This window comes from Bradysia coprophila (assembly GCF_014529535.1).
Source record: "Bradysia coprophila strain Holo2 chromosome X unlocalized genomic scaffold, BU_Bcop_v1 contig_79, whole genome shotgun sequence".
In the NCBI taxonomy this organism is placed as follows: domain Eukaryota; kingdom Metazoa; phylum Arthropoda; class Insecta; order Diptera; family Sciaridae; genus Bradysia; species Bradysia coprophila.
The window spans coordinates 1,396,350-1,418,208 of NW_023503370.1; the positions used below are offsets into that span (position 1 = coordinate 1,396,350).

Consider the following 21,859-nt stretch of genomic DNA (forward strand, 5'->3'; position numbering starts at 1 on the left):
TAGGCTTGACTATGTTTTTGATCTTAAAATTGGTTGGAGATGCAGATTTATAATTCAAACGAACTTGCAGTTTTTTCTTCTCAAAAATTTTTGACGCTGGCACTCTGCAAAACCTGTGAACCCTGTGCCTCAAAGTGAGACATTTCAGTAATTTGCTTGCGCTTTTCTCCCTTTTCGTTTCTTCTTTTCGATATTACCAATAATTAATGAAGACTCTGAAATAATAACAATGTTTTTGTGACTCATTCTCATCTTAAATATAACACTGACCACACTTTCGTGGATTGAAAAATAACCCAACCAATTTGCTGAAACTCACTGAATTTGGAAATTTTATCAAATTCAAAACGGTTTCACCACTACACCATGCATGATTCGTTGCATTCACTGGCGATTACTTACGAACCTAATGGTATCAAACGATATCGGTATCTTCCATAGTCGCTCCAGTGGACTTCAAATCTCGATCGCATTTGTCGAACTTCAGAAAACGCTACTATATCACCTGTATGTGGTCTCATAACAATTAAAATATCTCAAAGGCACATTCTAGATGCAATCCACGCGTTAAGTGGCTTGTAGCGCTGCAGAATGTAGCGCACAAAAGCGGTCGAATCCTATATTTTGAATTTTTGTATGGAAATTCACGTTCAAACGGTTGTTTTTAAAGAATAAAAGCCAGATTTTGATAAGTTTGCATCCTTTATGGAGGTTTATCGAATGGTATACTCATTTGTGTGCAATATTGAGTAAAAATTTTCTTCTAATTATTTTACACAAATTAGCATGCCAATCGATACAGCTCCATAAAAGATGCAAACCTAACAAAATCTGGCTCTTATTCTTTAAAAACAGCGGAGATATCAATGTTTGAATGAGAATGCCCATACAAAAATTCAAAATATCGGATTCGACAGCTTTTTTATGCAGCACTACAAAGCATACCACTAAACGCGTGGATTTTAAAGTAAACATCTGAGGGGTTAATACATAGAAATGCACGTAAAGTTTAAGGCACTGAGATTGACTCTCAGCTGCATACAAAGTCACAAAGTCATGGCCCACAGTTTTTCGAAGTTGTTTTCCGCTCGCAAACATCAGAAACACCATTGATGAACACCGTAACAGCAACTATACAGTCAGAGTATTTTTTTTAGATTTGTTTGCATCTTAACATTTTTAAACAAAGAATCTTAGCAACATTACCGGTCCTTCTCGTTCAAAATTTTCTTTTCCCCAAAAATGAAGAATGTAGTCCTTGAGAAGTAACACAATTGGTTTCAACAGAACGACTAAAAATTCTCCGTCAGCTCATCCATAAATCCAATGAACATCAACATTAGAATTTCCAAATTTCTCAAGTGTTTTTGGACAGAATTAGCCTTAGAATTTCTTGGTGATTAATGCAATAAACTACACAACAAGCCATACCAAAATACATTTTTTTCATTTAAATTGTCAAAATCGATAAATTTATCTGATTATTACTTAAGAAGATGTGTGTTTAAGCAAATTTATGCTTTTTAACACAACAACATTGTACAAATATTACATTGGATATGGGTGATTCCCACTAAGAACTCTATGACATTCTGGTATACATTCTGCGATATACTTTGCATGCTCAATAAATATCTTTCTCTGCTTTAAAATTATAATTTTCATAAAATCACATATAGGTAAAATCTTGATAGCCAAGTTGTTGATTCATAGGATTTATGACGTATGACTAGTTGCCAATGATGCGACCGAAAAACTGGTTTAAACAAAAACCTGAGTCAATAAAAATTCGATAATCCACATTATTTCTCGGATATTTACGTAAAATTGGGTGAATCCAACATGCGTGTTGGTATGGACATATATTGTTCCAACAACCTTTTGCAGTAAATCGATTTGATTCGCTTTTAGTCATTAAAGTTTGAAGAATATGATGCGCTATTAAATGTACCGCGGAACATTCAACTAACGACCAATTATTTTTGTGATGTGACAAAGTCGCTGCACTTAATTTCATAAAATTAAGTTACTATTCAAATCTACCTGCTGACCATCTAATACGCACCGTCGTCATGAAAATTTAAAAATAAATTTCGCCTAATGAAATCGAAATTATTCGACAATTCAGTTTGCATATCCATAGGTACGAAATTCTTTACAATATTTACATTAATTGCTAGTTCAGTAAAATAATAAAAATAAAATAAAATAATGGATTGGCGTTTGTTTCGTTTGTGCAAAACGACTTTAGAAATGATTTTATGTTGATAGCGAGTATGTTCAACCTAAAAAGAATTAATCTTTTATTTACAGTCTTCGACATTTCAAATGTCTCACTGTCATTTTTTTCAAAGAATGTCATTGTGAATTCGCAATGACACAATGAAATTCTCAGAAAAATTTGACAGTGAGACATTTGAAATGTCGAAGACTGTAATCGCCTCTACACCACAAAACTAATCTCATAAAAGTGATACGGATGACAGTTGGGACTGCTTGATGGCGTATTAGAAAAATTCAACTTTCGAGTCGGGTTACAGAATTTTGAGAAGTGGATGATTGCAAATTCTTAGACGCAAAATTTGTACAAAATCCAAAGGTCGTTTAGTGTCAAAATTTTTCTGCCTTCTTGGGTTCTAAAATCTAACAAAGGTAATATTCGAGTGTTGTTTTATATGGATTTACCAATATTATTAATGGAGATGCCGTTATAATTTCTCGATGTTGGTAGATATTGATAGCGGTAAAATGATTCAAAATATTTGTAAAAGGAAAAATTTCCTTGGTAAATCCAGCAATTCCATTGCTGGAATATGTTTTCCCATTCGGAGTTTATAAGCCTGTTCCCATGTCAGAATGATCAGGTATTTGAGCAGAGGATTTCTGATTCTGTAATCGGATTTCTAGATTTCAACATTTCTTGCACCAGAAGAATTTTCCGTATTTTTTGTTTTGACGAAAATGGATTATACCCTAATATTGGCCGGTTGTAGACTGCATCCCATTGTATGCATACTTTGATTTTGATTTCAGAACCAACAATTGCTATAATCGCGACATGTGAAGAAACTGAACACATATCGACCATTATTTGCAATACTACAATGGTAATACTCTTGGACTATATCGACTGTGTGGATGAGAACTGATATGTGTTTTCATATTCATGTGAATTCAAAAAATAAACCACATTTGCAGTGATTTTTCGATTCAACTGAAACATAATTCAGCTCAATCATAAAAGTCTAATTAAAAAGTCAGTTGTAGTTAGGAAGTGCAGAAAGACGGTCGGCGTCGGAACATGCGTGTTTTAGATGTTAATGTTTACATTCAGACGTTACAAAGATTTAAATTTTCGGAGAATGTTTTTACGACAGAAACAAATTTTGTTGATTTGTAATTTAGCTGCTTTTCAAGAAGTGTTTATGAAAGGACACAAGTGGATATCGAATTAAGAAAATGTGCCAATTAAATGACAATTGAACTGTGGACCCTGTGAATAGAAATTTTGCGTAAAATCCTTGAAATAATTTCGTTGTTTTTCGTTGATAAGTTTGTTGTCATTCTAGTTTCGGTCTACGGTTAGTAAATTTTGTTTTTGCAATAAAGTGAAGTGTAAAATGTTGAAACCGTCGTTGTTATCGTCGCATAAAATAATTGGAATTTATTTGACAATTTCGTACATATGTAAGTAAGAGACAATAATAGAAAGTCATAAGCAAAACTAGTTTCTTGATGTGGACGCTTCCTCTGTCTGGCTGAGTCTTTTGCGATCCAACTCTGGTCATGCGAAGTGTTTTGTATTTTTGACAAAATCTTTTCATAACTATTCTCATTAACCATTCTGGTAAACCATGTAAGTTGAGTAGTCTCACAATGGAAAGATTTATTTCTTACGATCCACGAACATAGCAAAAAAATGATTAATTCCAATCGACAATACAAGCATACATGTTTTGCAATTAAAATAATCGACACGATAAACTCACTGATGCTCTTAGTTTGTTTACACAAATCTAATTAAATGGATGTTTTGTCGGTGAATTTGTTTACTGTCTTCTAAATAAACTTTTATGTACCGCTTCTGCGAGTCTTCGAGAGAGTACTATCGACTTTGATGTAACATTACGAGTCAAATTATTTAGAGGAGGTTGACACCAGTACCTATTTTTAAGAATTTAATTCCATTAAACGTCAAAAAATTCTGCAAAATTTCCTAAATTGTTGAATGCTTAAAATTAGGAATTAAAAAAAAAATCAGGAATTCTTAGGAATTAAATCCTAAAAAATGTCCTTTGCTTCCAACGCAAAACACTTTTCTCGGCCGTTAGAATTTTGAACCGTTTGACTCAGTAGTCAAATCGTCGAATAATTCCAATCATCAGGTGGTTGCATGGTTAATGAGACAATTTATCAGATCTCGTAAACTTGCAAAGAACCCTAAAAACCTACAACAATTTCTCCTTAAGTCAATCATAGTCTTCAGAGAAAACCATAGTTTTCAAAATGAGGTCAATCCTTCAGTGAATCAATTACCAACCTCATTTTATTGACGATTCTATTTGCAATGCAGAATAATCAGTCGAAGTTCAAATGTTGTATGAATTTAACGGAAATCGATTAATTCCACTCTTATACAAAAAGTAGGTGTAGGTTATTGATGATGATGAGCACAATAAAATATACTCGCATTTTACGCACAGCATTGCACAAAATGATCTTTCGTAACCTTGACTGAGTTAATGGTAAATTAATTTTCATGAGCGAAAGTATTGATAACTTTCTATGAATGAAAGTCTAGTTTAATTTGTAGGGCGGAAGACAATTGCATCGTTGAACTTGTTTTGTTTTAAGTGAAACCATAGCGCTCTAGCTTATAAGTACAAACATGGAAAAAAATTTGGAGTTTACTGTAGACACTGAAGACGCATGTTTTATTTTTGTGAGTTAAAACACACAATACTTGCAACCTTGTATCCATGTATCATAGCACTGCTCCTAGCATAAACATTTGTATGCCAGACGTCAAAAAGCATCCAAAAATACTAATGCTTAGAGCTACAGCGCTATGGAGATACATATTTGTGTAAGAGTGATATCGCCAAATCTTCAGTTGGTTTTTGTTAAACTTTGGAAACAAGCGGTCTCCGATTTTAATTAGTGATAGCTCGTTGGATTCGTCTTTCAATTCAAGGAAACATGTGTCTTTCACTTTTTCTTTAAAAAAATTTTGTTCTGTGAAAAGCGCTCAAAAGTGAAGACATGTCAGGTCAGAGGGTACCGAAAACCGTTTTTCGGCAATAACTCAAGAAAAAATTGTTTTAAATTGTTGTAATGTTGTACGATTGTCGGCCTTGGAAAGACCTACAGGTAGAGTATACGCACCGCTTGGTGCTAGTTGATCCACGAGAGTTATGACTAGAAATATAGTGAATGTTTAGAGAGTCCCCCTTCTTGGGACGAAAGTATGTGAGGCCAGCTACAACACCTCATACTCAGCTCCGCGGATCATCGAAGCTGCTGCAGAGAAGGCGGACTCTCCGAACATTCACTATATTTCTAGTCATAACTCTCGTGGATCAACTAGCACCAAGCGGTGCGTATACTCTACCTGTAGGTCTTTCCAAGGCCGACAATCGTACAACATTACAACAATTTTAAATATTTTTTTCTTGAGTTATTGCCGAAAAACGGTTTTCGGTACCCTCTGACATTTCTTCACTTTTGAGCGCTTTTCACAGAACAAAATTTTTTTAAAGAAAAAGTGAAAGACACATGTTTCCTTGAATTGAAAGACGAATCCAACGAGCTATCACTAATTAAAATCGGAGACCGCTTGTTTCCCAATCACCTGAAGATTTGGCGATATCACTCGTAAATAGACTTAGTCGCACACGTCGTCTTGAGTTACAACACAGTATAAATAATTCTCCAGAGTTTCCGTCAATTTTCATTTAAGTCGAACTAGACAAGTGTAGATCACTCGGTTGGGCTTTTGGTAGCCAGTCCAGCCCTGGATATCGCCATATTCTTACGTATCTGATGGCATAGTTAAAAATAACAGAAATAGATTTCTAGGCCTCTTCGTGTGTAGTTTGTCATTAAAACAACAACAAATTTTTAATTGCAGTCATCCACATCGATCCATCTGTACAATGGAACTATTACTACAATAATCAACGCACCAGCACTTACCCATCTAATTCAGATTTTAATTACGGATTATTTTCAAGATACTTCAGCCGTGCTCAGTCGTCATGTCAATGCATAAAACTTCGAAACTGCGCCCCATTCGTCGATACTGTTCGACGATCACCATCCACATCGCGTAGTTTCTTGGAAAGCCTGCGGAGTAAAATCTGTGGCTACGACGGATCCGAAGTGAAAGTGTGTTGTCCATCTCTCGATCAGCGACATCGTCGCGACAGTTTTCGTTCCGGCGATTTAACTACAGAAGAACCATGGGTGTGGGACGTTGAGGAGACGACCACACCGTCATACCATCACGTCAATTTGAACAATCGTTTCGGTACTCCGGACAATTCAGATTTTCACAATTTTCTGAAGCCACACAGAACGGAATTCGGCGATGTGGACAGCAGTTTTAACGAATTCCATTACAACAAAAGAAAGACATCGAAACCATTCCGCAAGCACGAAATACTTTTCCATTTCGAAGATCCAAAAACATATAAAAATTGTCCACCGGCAATTTCCAATGAATTTGAATTACCGGACGGATTTAAGGATGTCGTTCCACCGATTCATATCAATCTTCCGTTACCAGTGATACCAGTAACCACACCACAAAGTTCAGACTCGAATATGAACGATGGCAATCAGATGAGTCGTAACGAGAAGTTGAAATTGATAAACAGCGAATTTTGCGGCATATCTGTAAATACACGAATCATTGGCGGAGAGGACGCCGGTCCCGGTCAATTTCCTTGGATGGCCCGACTGGCTTATAGAAACAAAAGTGAGTTGAATGCGCAAAATTTTATTCGGTTAGAAATGTCTTAAAAAATTCTTTAGTTGAAACGAAAGAACCATTCCAGCGGCACAAATGGTTGAGCTTTTTACAATCGACCATCCTGTCTCATTGTCATAGCAATGTTTCTTGATTGTACTGAAGAGATTTTCCATTAATTTTGGGTCGATCTTATTGAAAATGTGATATTCAAATCGGTTATTGTCCTCACATTGGACGACACTATTCTTCTTTTCCTGTTCCATTATTATAGCATGAAGCGACTTGCTACCTTTGATGAAACGATGCAAATTTTATTGACTGCCTCTATTAAGTATATGATAGTCAACTATGATTTGATGACTCATCGTTCAATTGCTATTAGAATCTACAGGGGATGTCAGTGAAATTTAGATAGGAATCTGCTCCAGCTGGTCCACTCATGCAAACAAAACTTCTTTTACGTCTTTATACGGGCTTACCGCTACCACGCGTGTGTGTGTAGCTATTCCACCCGTATACAAAAGTACAAGCTGAAAAATAGCTGAAGCAAATTCCGATCTAAATTTCGACCACATAATGATCACCAAAACTGAGACTGATTAGATAAAGAAGTTAATAGGGACCCTAGTAAAAATGGTATACACCATCATTCTCCTCTCTTCTAACCAACGCTTTCGTACATTTGTACAAATGCCTCGCTCCCCGTGCCTAAACTATTTTTTAAAATTCTAGAAAAAGATACGGGTCCCATATTAGAGCCTTCCGGACCAAAAAACCCCTTAGTCTCTTAAATAATTTCGACATTACGTGCTCAGAGTCTTCCTTGGACTATTTGCACGTATGTACCAATAGTAACTGAGAAAGACAATTGGTAGTGATCTCACTCAGCTGTATACGAGTATTATATTGAGAATTACACATGGCTATGAAAGGGAAAATAGGAACGGCTCCATTAATGGTTCTTGCCTAAAATCAGACCACCAGCACTAGTACGCTAGTGTTTGGGGCGTTGCTAAAAATGGTATTCAAAGCTCCTTCTTTCTTTTATTCTTCTAGCATCTGGTCTGGTATCATATCGTTGTGCTGGAACAATTATCAGTGATAATTATGTTGTTACTGCTTCACACTGTGTAACAAATCTGATCGACGAACTCGAACTGTACGTTGTATTTCTCGTGAATTAACTTCAACTTTTATGAAGTTAGGAAAAAACTAATCAAACAATCAAATCAACTTTCGTTCGCACAGAGTTCTAGTCAGGCTGGGTGAGCTGGACGAAAAAACGAGCAACATTTGCAGTACAAGTGGCAACATATTGTGCTCGGAATCACAAGACTTTGAGATTGAAAGCACTGTTCACCATCCCAACTACGATAGTCCGAAGTACTCGAACGACATTGCTCTTATTCGATTGCGAAGGAAATCCAAGTCTAGTGAGATCTTTGATAACTGCTTTGTTTGTTCTTTTGTATACTGACTTGGTACAACTATCTTTGTAGACTTCATCAGTCCACTGTGTCTGCCAATGGGAGAATACGCTGATACAGACAACGACCTCGTTGGTAAGAACGGAATTATAGCCGGATGGGGAGCGATGTCAGCTGGTAAGTGACGAAAAAGAAATCAAATTTCCATCTCTCTGCAAATTTCACAATTTTTTTTATTGTCTCTTTTTATCATTTTTACTATTTGGCTTTGTTTTTGAGTCGCTCGATGATCCACCACATATCTTTCGGTACAGAAATTTCAAAAAACATTTACTCACTTTTACAGTTATGTAAAAAATGAGTAACAAAGCAGCAAACACATCCAACGAATAAAACTGGAAAAAGTTTAAGTGAGCGCCTGGACTTTGTAAATGCTTAGCACCATGATGCCTAATAACATATTCCACCCAAAACGCAGCATTGTCTAATGGATGCTGTGGTCTGTCTCTGAATTTCAATGAGTGTCTCCTGACTACGTCACCGTACGTTCGGTTGCTTAACGCTTCATGAAGTGCATCCGAAAATGTTTTCTCATTCAAATCGGCATATTGTAGGCCAACTGCCCAGCCCTCTTTGACGGCAATTTTTAAATTAGACGGCTGGTCGGCCAAAATTGGTATTCCGAGAACTGGTACACCGTGGTACTTTGCCTCGCTGAGTCCACCTTTACCACAATGAGAAATAAAAAGCACGACATTCGCATGGGCTAACACATCATCTTGCGGTAACCACTTGCTAATCATAACGTTTTTGGGTTTGTCGGGTAGATCGTCCTCGAACTTCCATAATACTTTTTGTTTTAATGTTGCGAATGTGCGTAGGATTGCTTGACGTTTATCGAGCGACAGATCCGAGCTCTTTGTATTGGAGCCCATACTGAAATAAATCACTCCATCAGTTGCACTATCTAACCATTGTTGGATATTCTAAAAAATGGGGAAAATATTTTTTTAGGAAAAAGAATTGAAATTCAATTTTTTTTTTCAAACCAACCTCGGGTAAAGGATCTGGTTTTCGTTTGATGTGCATGCCACTGAATTCTTGAAGAGCCGGCACTAATGCCTGCGGAGTTCCTTGGCTGAAATGTTGATTGACTAGAATCAGTGACACATTTTTCCTCATGTCCCAATACGAAGGGAATGTCTCCAACGGAAAATGTTCCCGATACAGCGGCTCCATTAGGAAATATTCCATGCCCGAAGAAAGTGCCATTTCCATTCCAGAAATCAAGACATTGAGAAAACGTTGTGTAAATGTCATTCTGTCATTGGCCCCTATAAATAAGTGTGGCACCGATGAAAACTCATCCGGATTTCCAACAAAATCTCGAACTGATTTCACAGCAGGAAACACAGTGATGATCACCGACGGACAGTTGAAATGATGTGCCAATCCAATTTGAAAATCGTTTATAAATTGACCGAACACGACTAAATCAAACTTTTCCTTCTTTATTTCGTCCATTGCAGTACTCTTTAAAATCTTTGATGTTTGTCCAGTTGTTGCTTTCACCAATGTGGAAAAATGTTTTAGGAAATGTTCTCCCTTCTCTGCACCTTTTAACATATGTTCTTGAGCTTTTTTGAATTCAGGATCTTCAGGTACTGTCACTTCAATGTATCGATAGTTTGGAATTGGCTTTCCAATTTGCTTGAATGTCGTGATGACCGTTACCTAGACAATAGAGATAATGAAGTATTAGCTCACTTTCAGAACTCAACTATTCGTGTTCGTCAGTCGATATTACATCCAAAAAGGTCGAGTTTCATTACGATACTAGCAACTGGAAAATTAAGTAGAATTATTCGAGACAATAAATAGGTGGCCCAAACGAACTATAGATCGACCACTACCACTACCACTACTAAGAATTTTGCATGTTCCATCGTAGCACTGCTCCTAGCATTTATATAGAACTTATTTAGAGTCTGATGGTATCAGAATATGCTCTGCATTTCTTTCTTTAAGGCAGGAGCACAGCTCTGCTTCTAGCATGAACATAAGAAATATTCGTAGGCTTATGCAATCAAAATGGCCTTGCATTTCTTTCGTAAAGACAACAGCAGTGCTATTGCAGAGGTCCTATTTTCTTCATGTGAGTTGACAGCTTTTTCAATGCGAAATATTCCTCCCTCTAACTGAAATTGCTCTCGATGAATATATAAGAAGTCACGCTGAAGTGGGCACAGCGTCAAGCTACTGCAATCAATTCCGAATTGACATGCAAAATAAATGAAATTCATTTTAATTTCATTGTTGCTCGATTTGCCTTTCAGGATTTCCATCAAATTTGAACTCTTACACTCTTCATAGTACGCCATTTATCTACCAGTCCGATGAGAGTTCGGACTTGACATTACTTATCTACCTGGAATGTATTCGATAAGCGTCGCTTAACTCTCTGATACCATAGGTGTAATGGCCACTTTGTTTTCGCTGCACGACATGTATGAAAAGCAAGTGCATTCAAGACAAATACATTGAAGGGACCTTAACGCCCTCACTTGGAAGGGCTGACATTTAGGGTTTAGCAAAATGTCAGGATTCGGCACATTTCAAGTGAATGCCAGTTAAAATCTTTTAGTAAGTGCCTTACATTAAAATCAAGTCTACTTCTGAACTTATGGATCCCTCTTCAATTCGACCGTTCCCGTCTGGCCATACGAAAATCTCAAAAATCTACATTGTACATGATCACATTAATTACACAATCATTAATCACTTACATCATGACCTCGACTGGCCAATTCTCTCATCAACGATTCATGAATAATTAAATGCGATCTACTAGGTGTGGAAAAAAATCCCAGAATTCTGGCCGAATCGATGGGTTGAAATTGTTGTATCGCCACGAAAATGACGAAAAGTAACGACCGTTTAAATTCCATCTTGCACAACATTGAAATGAACAGCAGTGTCAATCGACAATAGAAATACTAATCACTGAATCACATATGCAACAATTTTAATTGCTTCCTATTAATTCAGTCGACACATTTAAGGTCGCGCTCGTTTCGAAAATGATTTAATATTGTAACGAACTTGTATGTTATATATGAACAATGCTTAAATGCTATTGCTGGTGTTGTGTGTTCAACTTCAGAAATTATAACTTATCACTCATTTATAGAGGTTGAATTTAGATAAGAAAACCTTTTTTTATCATTTAAGTAGTTCGACTATTACTCCTATGATTCAATCGTAATGATTTTGTTTGTATAAAATTAGGAAACAGCATCCACTATATCTCTTCAGAACAGAATAGAACGACTGTCTGTTTATATAACAATTTTTATTTATAATACCCGAAGTGTTAAGTGATCATTCATAAATTACGTTCGGTTTTTTCAGTGCTATCATCAAAATTAAATCTTAAATAACACTAGAAACACATGACCTGCGGAGCTTAACTATGTTTTACGTCCCAAACGTTGTTCCCAATTGGAAGATAGAAGACAGTTTTAAATTCACAGAGCGTACAATTCTCGAGTTGCAGCACTGAAAAAGCGTTACGTAATTTATGAATGATCCCTAACCACACAATTTTAGTTTGTTGTTATGAATTGAGCGAAGTCATGCTACGATATATTTACACGTTATAATAGTGGTCAACACCAATTAACTCCTACGATCTTATCTACAATAATTTTATTCGTTTATCGAGAGTATTGTGTGATGTCTGTGTTTGTCTATAAGCCTATCGATTTTCAACGAACGAACATCTTAATCGAATTTTCGATAATACTGATAAGATTTGCTGTTATGCTTATCGTTAATGTGGTGTAATTACTGAACTCTAAACCGAACAAAGATGATATGCAATTTTCATGTTTGGGCTTGAAACTAAAGGCTTTTCACGGTAGGGATTGTTCTCCCATACTCTTGTCTATTACAATTCTTGTGAAGAGAATATGCCATCAAATGTTTTAATTCTCGTAGTTGAACATTTGTGAACTTAGATGAAACGGTAAGGACTTAAAAGGGACCCATTATATCCAAAGACGACAGTCATAAACGTGGATCTAGTTGTCGTTTTCTTTACATTCCCCTATAGTCAATATAAGCCAGTATCATAGCAGCTGGTGTACCTTGAGAGAAATGTGCATTGATGAGTAGAAGTGAAACGTTTTAATTTTAAATGTAGAGTCCTATATAGTTTCGTTCAGGCACCACCGAATACGATTAGGTCGAATTGTTCGTTTTTTAGTGATTCTACTTGTGGACTTCTTAGTAGCGCGGTCATTAAACGTATTAGTTTAAGAAATATTCCGACTAAATTGTCTCGGTTATCTTCGGCATTGACCGTCATTGTGTATCTTTTAGTCACTCTGATCCATCTTCCTTTAGTCGTTCGGCTACTATATAACGATAATAGTTTAGCGGTCTACCAATTTGTTCTAATGTGCTGAGAACGGTTACCTGGAAAGAGCGAACGATATAGTGATATGTTGTCATGATATTCCTTCATGAAATGAGCCATAGCACTCTAGCTTACGGGATTAATATTGTCATTGTTGTTTGACCATGTTAGTATTATGACCTCTAATCGCTAATTCTCTCATGAGTGACTCGCACAAGAATTCAAGAATTCTAGCTGGCTGCACATATGGAATAGAAACAATGCAAATCCCAAACACAAAGTTGTCGTTTTCATTTTGGTCCGTTATTTATAATTCAAATCTCCACTCGATATTTATATGACTGGTGAAAAGTATTTATGTCTTTCAATATCAATTTATCTTCCCCAACATCGGTATATTAGCCGGTGGGTATGTTCGCTTGTTACTGTGTTCGTGACTGCTTGCATGTGATGTCATTGCTCCTACATCAGATAAGTTATCTCACAGCCAAGCTGATGTAGTACATAGAAACAACAACTACTCGATATACCATTTTGTTATCGTAAGTGCTTGGGTGCTACGAATTGCCTCGTTCACTCAATTATTTTGTCAATTATTTATTGGTCGAATTGTTGATATGAATTTGAAATACAGAATGAATATGATGAAATTCAATGAACGTAAGTCGACCGTATCATAGGAATAGGACACCACTTCGGACATTTAGAACTGTTTGATAATGCCGTTTAGTTGTACATGAAAAGTTGTGGCGCCACCGTGCAGTTAATTAATAAACTTATCTGTTTTTTTTTTTAAAATATGAACATTAAACCATACGGCCAGCCCATACCAATACTCTCTCTGAAAAATTGTATTAGGGGGCACAACAAGTGTGAGAAAATCTGCTTCTAAATAAGACCTATAAAACAAAGTGTGGAGCAGGTAGTCACACATGTTTACCACCTTAATAATTGCATTTTTTTGCTACAGAGAGAGAGAGAGAGAGAGATTAATAGCCTTAAAACATTAAACCATATCTACAACTGAAATTGAGGTTTACTCAGAGCCTGCAAACAACCAGGTATTGCCTTGTGTAAAGATTTTGAAGCCCTGTTTCCTTGGAAGCTACTGTAAAAGGGAACTTTCTCGAAGAGAGCGCTAATGGCGAAATTGGTCATTTAAAGTTGATGTCACACAAACACGTTAATCTGCTATCATCTGTCACTGACGACGACTTCAGGAATAACCCACAAACTCTGATTAATGTGGTATTATAAAGTAAAAAACATTATAAAATATGAAGTACAAGATTTCACTTACTTGATGATAATTAGATCAAATGAAGTGACAGATCTGCTAGTAAAATTGCTAATATGCTTGTCGTCCTTGAAAGGTTAACTGTTGCTTATTGAAGTAGATATTTATTAGGACCAAATAGGACGTTCGTAGACGTTCGATTGAGTTACTGAAACCGAATATTAATATATGAACAGAAGTGAAAGTAATCTTTTTATATAAATTTTCCAGGAAGCACAACTCCCAGCCCGATTTTGCAATGGTTACGGATACCATTTGTGAACACGTCAACATGTGCTGCGTCTTACGCACAATTCAGTGCAAATTCTCGAACGCCAATCATTGTAGGAAGTGGACAGCTCTGTGTACAAGGTCGTGCGAATGCCGATGCGTGTCAAGGAGATTCTGGTGGTCCGGTACGTATCAGCGATATTACCGTTTCTTTTCCAACTGAATGAAATTAATAAGAATTAATCTTTTCAGCTTATGATTGAAAGTATTTCTGGTAGTGATCGATATGCTTTGTTAGGAATCGTATCATTTGGACCGAGAACATGTGGCGTTTCAAATTTTCCCGGTGTTTACACCCGAGTGTCATCATATACAGACTGGATTTTAGATAATATGGAAATTTAAGGGTATTCCTGTTTTGTGACTGTAAATGCTTGTTCTACCTCTTTAGTTAAGACGAGAAATTTTCGAACGATATAAGTTTCTGCATTTATTTTGTAACTAATTGTAAATACGAGTATAGTAGGGAGTGCTGTAACGCATTTTACGTTTTATACGAATTTTTACGATAGGACCTTCGCAAAATGCTCATTCTTGAGCCTAGTTTTATTTAGATATTTTTAATTGATTTAGAAATTATTTTAAGTTTTCATTGAATGTACGCATTAAATAAATAAACGTTTCTTCTGGACTTCTGGACAAGTTAAACTATTCGTTGTAAAGCCGGGCCGAATTGAACTTTAAAGCCGCGAAACCTGAAAAATTGACTCAGGTTCTCGAGACTACTAATTCGATCTTTTGGGGCTTTAATTTTCAACAAAATTTTATTAAAAATCTGATAAACGATCTCTCGTACGTCAAAAAGAATTTGCATAGCAATTGAATTAAGTACTGCGAACGAAATGAAACATCAGATTTTTTGTGTTGCTCATTCGGATCTTCCCAGTTCTAGCATAGAGTATTTTTTGAGATTTTAATCGGTTCTCTTCTAGATATTTATATTTATTGAGGTGGAAATGGGTTCGTTCCTGCGATTTTATCACTCCACTCCACGGGGTCCAACGTATTTTCAGTTCTAGATTTTTCAGATTAAAAAAAATATTTTCGATCTCATTTTTGAACTTTTGGGATTTTATATGTGGTAAATGGTTGGTTCCTACACAGCAGTTGCCTCAAATGGTGCTTGTAGTGTGTTTGTAGCGTGCTTGCATTGAAGCAATGAGTAAAGATATTACGAATACAATAAAAAAAATAGCGTCACAAGTGGCATGCAGATGTTGAGGAAACTACTGTTAGGGAAATTTTTAAAGTAGAGAAAAAAGGTCGCGAAGAAAGAAGCTTGGAAAAAAACTTGTGACGTTTTTGTTTTTTCATACAGTCTGTTCATCTTTAGAAAACACAATTTTAGATTTATCAGAGTTTTAAAAATCATCCTAGTAAATTAAGTGCTTCACAGTCTATGATATTTTGGCTCAAAATTGTGTGCCAAAATATCGTAGACTAAAAACACTTAGTCTTGATTTCCACTTACGAAAAAAGTACCCCGTTTTCTCTTCGTTTACTCTTTAAACAATTGAAAACAGGCGTGGTTTAGCTAAACGCAGGCAAAGGGAGTGTAATTGGAATTCAAGCTTTAATTGACTGCAAGCGAAAAATAGTCATGCATTCATCTCAGCTGAAACTTCGGTGGCATTTTATGTGAAAAATGTTGGAGGGTACCTCGTGAAGAAAGCAGGAAATTTCGTTTTCTCGAATGACTTACAGCCCCTCGCTACATCTGGTCACAAAAAACACCCTCGAAATGAAATTAACAACTTTCTTCCCTAGGTGAACAAATAACTAGCTACATACTCAACAAAGCAAAACCAATATTATTGTCATTGACAACATGAAATAATGTTTTCTTTTACTTCCCTAGGATAAACACTGCGGTGGGTAATAGTGTAATATATAATATGTACCTGTTGCCAAGATTGTTATTTTGCCGTGTAGCACATTATTGTCAGACATTTGCATGCCACTTGATATCTTTACTCATTACTGGCAATAGGTGCATACCATATTTTATCTGTCGAGAACAGATATATCGAGATAAATGAAAACTCCCTAAAGAGATAAACTCGAGATTGTTGTTCTAGACAGATAATATATATTACGTCCTTGTTTGACGATTTTTCATTTCGCAGGGTGCTGCAAGTAAATTAACTTTGCTTTATTCTGTTCAAATTTCAGAAATGAAGGTCATCATTCATTCTATCATGCACCTTTCAGAAATGCCAGATACATCACATAAATAGCAAAAGAAGCATTGGATCTGTTACTTCTGTTGCTTTAAGCTATTTTCGAGTGTTTTATAGAGAGTGCTTTCCTTTATTACTCCACTCGAAACCGTCGCTTTGGTAGTTTCCTGATTAGTTTCCTTCAAAACATAGCTTCAAATCAGATTTAAAAAAAACTGCAGACAATGAAAATGTTAAACAACCGAACCGGCTAAAATATACCTCAGACTAGATAATAAACATAAACGCGTAGTAATACCACCTATACTATGCTTACTGCTTACATCTGCATATATTACTAACGATTCCGAACGATTCAATAAATTTGAATATTTTTCCGCTTCATTTTTTTCATTCGAACCAGAACTTCCATGCAAATGGTTCAAAATTTGACATTAGATCGGAGTGTTTTAGTCTGTTGTAGTACGTAGTTATAAGCGGTAGGAAATAAGAATTATATTATCCAAAATACACTCAGTATTTCAGTGAGTTTACCGAGTCGCTAGCTTTATTAAGTATATTAAATTCATTTCACGATCATTTCAATATTTGTTCAATTTTGCGTTGAAGTAAGTTTTCATTTTTAATAGTTTTGGGAAAACGTTTTACAAAAATTTATCTCGATTTGGTTGATTCGCCTAATATTCTACTTTGATTTATTATGTTTGTTGATTTGATAAGATTAGACTGCAAGACTCTCTGCATAGGTTTTTTAACGTCATTCTATTGATAAATTCGAACAAGTTAATTAAGCCGAACTCAACTCGATTTGATAGTTGAAAAACAGAACCAACGTACAAGTATGTACTGTTCCTATTATTTATACAACCGCTCCATGCATATTATTGTTTTTGTAAAGCATATAGTGTTGTGTTTGAATTGGTTGTTATAGTAATAGAATAGTTTCGGATGGTATCCACACTTGTTTTTACTGTGACGTCGGTATAACACACTGTTTCAGCTTCACTTGCTTGTATTTTTTTTATCAATTGGTTGGTTCTATTTATATGTGTTGTTGATAGTGTAATGTCTTATATAACAGTATACAGACTCAATTAAAATTCCAGCAAGAATGGCTTTTATAGAGTTTTAAGCCGAAACGGTTTAGTTTATAATGTGACCTATGCTCAAAATCGGTGTTTCAGTTCACATTAGCATATAACGATTGCTTTGCATTCAGGTAAAATATTTTCGAATTCACCGTAAAAAAAATTAGTTTTCATGCGAGATGTTGTTTTTTCATAAAATCTCATAATTTCATATAATTTAAGAGCGATGAGTACATCATCCTGGGCTAAAGTGTTAGTCAGTGAAAGTCTAATACATTAGCGAATGTTTACCCTAACACGGTAGTAAACAATGGTTTCCTTGCCTGTTCTACTTCATTAAGGTAGAACAACTATTTTTAGTAATTCATAACGGGAAACGACAGGGAAATTTAGACATTAGAAGTCTTTAAACGGTTTAACCCCTACCACGTACGTGCCTTAACTATTTCACCCGTATAAAGACGCATAAGTACTTTTGTTTGTATGAGCTGAAAAACAACTGATTCAAATTCATGTCTAAATTTTACTGACGTCGACTGTAACAAAATACTTTGAGCTTAGTTTTCAGCAAACGTCGATGTTTATATTTACATCATCTTCAGTGCATATCGTGACTATATAGGAAACAAAACAAAAACAAATTCAAAATCTGAGATTGAGTAAACTGGACTCGAGACTGGACTAATTTCGGACTCACTAATTCGGTCTCTTTGAGAGTATTGGCAAATTAATCAAAAACTAATTAAAAACTTTCAAAAATCTAGTTAAAAACAATAACTTAATAAATAAATAGTTAAAATTATGCATTTTATGCAATCGTCAGGTACAGTTTCTATCTAGAATAATGACATTGATTGACATTGACACTTAGAATCGGTTAATCGATAAATTCGATCATTCTTGTCGCAGTACGAGCGGGTGGTGAGAATGACAACAATGAACTCAATTTAAATTTAGGTGGGACTACTGTGGACTACTCTCGTTTTTCTATTGGACTGAATGCCTTCGTAAATATTCAATATATTCGTGTACCCATCATGTAAATTTTAGTGTTTCTTCGGAAATTATTGGTTCGTTCTCCCGAAATAATTATGAAAGAGGATTCGATGAACTCACGCTTGAATTTGTCAGGTTCTCTATAAAAAATTAGCACATTGTCGATGGAGAAGTCGATTTGATGTTCCTTTTTGTCTTCCTTTTCCATTTCGATGTCATGTCTAATTAAGAGCAATCCACACATGGCTAAATTGTAGCCTACATTTCGGGGCAAAATTATTATTATTATGATGATAATGTCGGACCTGCATCCTTTTTCGAAAAAGTGCGACCATCGTTTGGTATTAAAATGTGTTAGCTTTCAGTAAAAATTTAAGAGGCTCCGGCACTTAGCTCAAATTGTAGCCTACATTTGCGTGTTTCGTATTTCATTTTTGTTAATATCTTTTCATCAGAATCCTTTTTGAAAAATGTACGACCGCAATTCCGACCACGAATCTGTTAGCTTTAAATAAAAATTAGTTTTGGTTATAAACTGCTCATTGTTCTCAGAGCTGGTCAAATTGTTACAACCAAATCTATTTTCTGTTAAAAGCTAACAAATTCGTGGTCGGAATTGCGGTCGTACATTTTTGAAAAAGGATTCTGATGGAAAGATATCATCAAAAGTAAACTAAAATCCAGTATTTAAAAATCGCCCTAATGTATGCTTTTCGGCAAAGTACCGGTGCCTCTTAAATGATTGTGTTGATGTAATCTCAGTACGAGAAAACTCAATATTTCACGAAAATTAGGTCACATCACCACAAACATTTAGACTTTTGCTGAAAACTAACACATTTTAACACCAAACGATGGTCGCACCTTTTCGAAAAGGATGCTAGTCCAAAATTATCATCAAAATAATAATAATTTTGCCCCGAAATGTAGGCTACAATTTAGCCTAGTGTAGATTCGTCTTAAGTGTTTCCTCCTGGTTTGTGTCGATTGTCGTACTCTTTTTGGTGCTGATCTGTTCTGATTCACAGTTTGCGGTAAATTTGACCCGAATACATGCTATTCCATACACTACTCCACGTATATCCTTTTTATCAATTTTTGCTTTCATGTTCGAGAAAACATTCTTCTGCTTTCTAGTTGGTTTCGGTGCTACGTTCAGTGTTGGTATGCAAGTATTGAGCGTTCTTGTGATTGTTTCCGACAATTTTGAAATATATTGCATGCTAGCGTACTTGGGCTTTTCGGTTGGTGTTGATTTATCGGTCGGTGCTGAGAATTCAATTGATGTGGGCTTTCGAATGTTTCTCTTCATTCTATGGTCCTTCAGGATTCTTTCAATCATTTCTTGTGGTTAGTTGTTTATACGCAATATTCGATGTATTCTTTCCGTTTTGTTGAAAATTGGGTCACTTAGAGCAAACACTTTGCTAATGAATGATTAGCCAATTTTATTTTTCATAGTGTATGGATGGAAAGAGAGGAAATTCAAGATGCGATCTGACGATGTTCCTTTTTTGTACCAATTTGTGATGATTCTTCCATTCGTCTGATGGATGAGAGTCATACCTAGGAATTTGATCTTTCTTTCGAACTCAGTCTCATTGGTAAATTTCAGTCCATCGTTGTAATCATTGAATATTCAGTTTGTGGTTTCGCTTTGGTTCATTGGTGCTGTTGTCATGACGTCATCAACAAATTTGTTGAGAAAGGCTGGTGAGTAGTTCAATTTTGGTATCGATTTGTCAAATAGTTCTGTGAGCAGTATGTCAGCTAGTGTTCCTCCTAGTGACATTCCCATCGCTAGCCCAAAGACCAATAACTTTACATAGCGACGCGAAAGATAATGCAAAATTTTCTTTTCTTCTGCTGTCAAAGAGCAGAAGAACACTTTAGTTCGGTATCTTACACGTCGTCATTTGAATCTACAATAAGTCTTAATAGTGGATTAAAATTTGTTGCTTTGGCATTGAATCAACTACCTGACTATATTTCACATGCTGAAGCGATCTCTAAACGCTTTTTCCATTTCACTGCACAACCAAAATAACACATGTCTTAATTCAACATTTTAAATCTTTAGAAGAATCGGCATGTCCCTCATAAAACGCATTACGGTAACTTATGGTACGTTTGTGACCGCTAACTACCTATCAAATCACATCCTTTTCCCGGATAAAAAGCTTGACTATGGATTCCTCAACAGACTGATTGGACGAGAAGTTAATACTGAGTGGTAGGATATTTTTGTTGTGCTTCGAAACAGTATTTAGCTAACAGTCGTTCAATTATTTTTTTTTCTAAAAGGTGGGGAACGCGAAGCGCGCACATCTTTACAATCGGTATACCACTAGCGATTGCAGATCATTTGTCGATTGATTTATGGAATAAAGTGTTGATTCCTCGTATGAAATATCCAGCCGGAACAAAACTATCAATTGCTAAAACTCCGGGGCCATTCTTATTCCATGCCGTGACGTAAGTTTTAGCCAATATTTTTCCTATACGGGCCTTAACTCCTTAATAATTTTAGATTCGCATTCACCGGTATTATGACATATATTGCGTGGGACTCGTACGCAAATCCGTACCATAAGGAACGTGTACAAGCGTTCACATCAAAAGTAATCATTTTCTGTTACCCAGTTACCCTTATAGTGTTGTACTCACTCCATTTATTTTTAATGTCCTCAGGCATATCCTGAACTACAAGGCTGCCAATCAATGTACATGCTTCCACTTATGTCGGGAGCTGTGGAATATCTATCTGGCAGACCTTGTCCTCATGGTACTCTATTAGGGTTAATACCTCCAACTTGTGTAAGTTTTTCCAAATTACCGTTGATGTTTCTTTGTTAATTGAAACGATTTTTCCAAGGCTTTCGTCACAGTGAAAGGTTTTGGTATGAAGTGGCCGTGGAACGACAACCTCACAAATTTTGAGAGAAAATTGAACGCTGAGAAGTAGCTGGGCGCCTTGGGATTCAACAATCGTAATAGCTGTGAGAAGCGTGAAGAGATAACTTTGTGTTTGATTTGATTGATTCAATAAACAAAAAATTCGATGAACTTAGGAAGTGTAGTTTTTAAGCGAAAGTGTTAGATTGAGACAAAGTTCCTTTGTAGGAAACTAAATAGTAGAGATTAACGAAATTAAATGGAAAGCAAAATTACGAAAAAGAAATTCTGGCTAAAGCTGGCATTATCTATA

The 21,859-nt window shown here is 35.9% G+C and overlaps 3 protein-coding genes across 6 annotated transcripts in view; 2 read left to right on the forward strand and 1 right to left on the reverse strand.

Moving 5' to 3' along the window:
• The first annotated feature begins 3,196 nt into the window (after positions 1 to 3,196).
• Positions 3,197 to 21,859, forward strand: part of LOC119070427 (spaetzle-processing enzyme) — a 28,910-nt gene continuing 10,247 nt past the window's right edge. Inside the window, exons 1-7 of one of the 2 annotated variants that reach the window (XM_037174768.1) lie at positions 3,197 to 3,687; positions 6,131 to 6,979; positions 8,030 to 8,132; positions 8,222 to 8,406; positions 8,473 to 8,577; positions 14,328 to 14,512; positions 14,580 to 15,019. In XM_037174768.1, the coding sequence (XP_037030663.1) occupies positions 3,621 to 3,687; positions 6,131 to 6,979; positions 8,030 to 8,132; positions 8,222 to 8,406; positions 8,473 to 8,577; positions 14,328 to 14,512; positions 14,580 to 14,732 (1,647 nt within the window). In that variant the 5' untranslated portion in view covers positions 3,197 to 3,620 and the 3' untranslated portion in view covers positions 14,733 to 15,019. Of the gene's footprint in view, positions 3,688 to 6,130; positions 6,980 to 8,029; positions 8,133 to 8,221; positions 8,407 to 8,472; positions 8,578 to 14,327; positions 14,513 to 14,579; positions 15,020 to 21,859 lie in introns of those variants that run through there. The other variant, XR_005086512.1, reaches the window with a different exon arrangement.
• LOC119070428 (UDP-glucosyltransferase 2-like) lies at positions 8,608 to 11,536 on the reverse strand. Its single transcript, XM_037174769.1, has 3 exons — positions 11,187 to 11,536; positions 9,454 to 10,134; positions 8,608 to 9,386 (listed from the first exon to the last, which is right to left on the reverse strand). The coding sequence occupies exons 1-3, from the start codon at positions 11,358 to 11,360 to the stop codon at positions 8,634 to 8,636; spliced, it is 1,608 nt and encodes a 535-aa protein (XP_037030664.1). The 5' UTR covers positions 11,361 to 11,536; the 3' UTR covers positions 8,608 to 8,633.
• On the forward strand, positions 16,949 to 21,718 carry LOC119070430. 3 transcript variants are annotated; one of them, XM_037174771.1, is made up of 6 exons: positions 16,949 to 17,090; positions 20,733 to 20,884; positions 20,956 to 21,126; positions 21,182 to 21,272; positions 21,343 to 21,468; positions 21,527 to 21,718. In XM_037174771.1, exons 2-6 carry the CDS (start codon positions 20,742 to 20,744, stop codon positions 21,614 to 21,616), a joined length of 621 nt encoding a protein of 206 aa, XP_037030666.1. In that variant the 5' UTR covers positions 16,949 to 17,090; positions 20,733 to 20,741; the 3' UTR covers positions 21,617 to 21,718. The 3 variants fall into 3 exon arrangements, with proteins under 3 accessions (XP_037030666.1, XP_037030667.1, XP_037030668.1); XM_037174772.1 differs by lacking the exon at positions 16,949 to 17,090 and adding an exon at positions 17,173 to 17,406 and having other exon boundaries at positions 20,734 to 20,884; XM_037174773.1 differs by lacking the exon at positions 16,949 to 17,090 and adding an exon at positions 17,656 to 17,786 and having other exon boundaries at positions 20,734 to 20,884.

Excerpts from the sequence above, each read along its gene's own strand:
- LOC119070428 (XM_037174769.1), bottom strand. The coding sequence starts at position 11,360 with ATGTTGTGCAAGATGGAATTTAAACGGTCGTTACTTTTCGTCATTTTC. Across the intron at positions 10,135-11,186 it reads TGGCCAGTCGAGGTCATGAT|GTAACGGTCATCACGACATT; the intron begins GTAAGTGATTAA and ends TCTATTGTCTAG. Across the intron at positions 9,387-9,453 it reads AACCAGATCCTTTACCCGAG|AATATCCAACAATGGTTAGA; the intron begins GTTGGTTTGAAA and ends CCCATTTTTTAG.
- LOC119070430 (XM_037174771.1), top strand. The coding sequence starts at position 20,742 with ATGTCCCTCATAAAACGCATTACGGTAACTTATGGTACGTTTGTGACC. Across the intron at positions 21,273-21,342 it reads TACAAGCGTTCACATCAAAA|GCATATCCTGAACTACAAGG; the intron begins GTAATCATTTTC and ends TAATGTCCTCAG. Across the intron at positions 21,469-21,526 it reads GGTTAATACCTCCAACTTGT|GCTTTCGTCACAGTGAAAGG; the intron begins GTAAGTTTTTCC and ends GATTTTTCCAAG.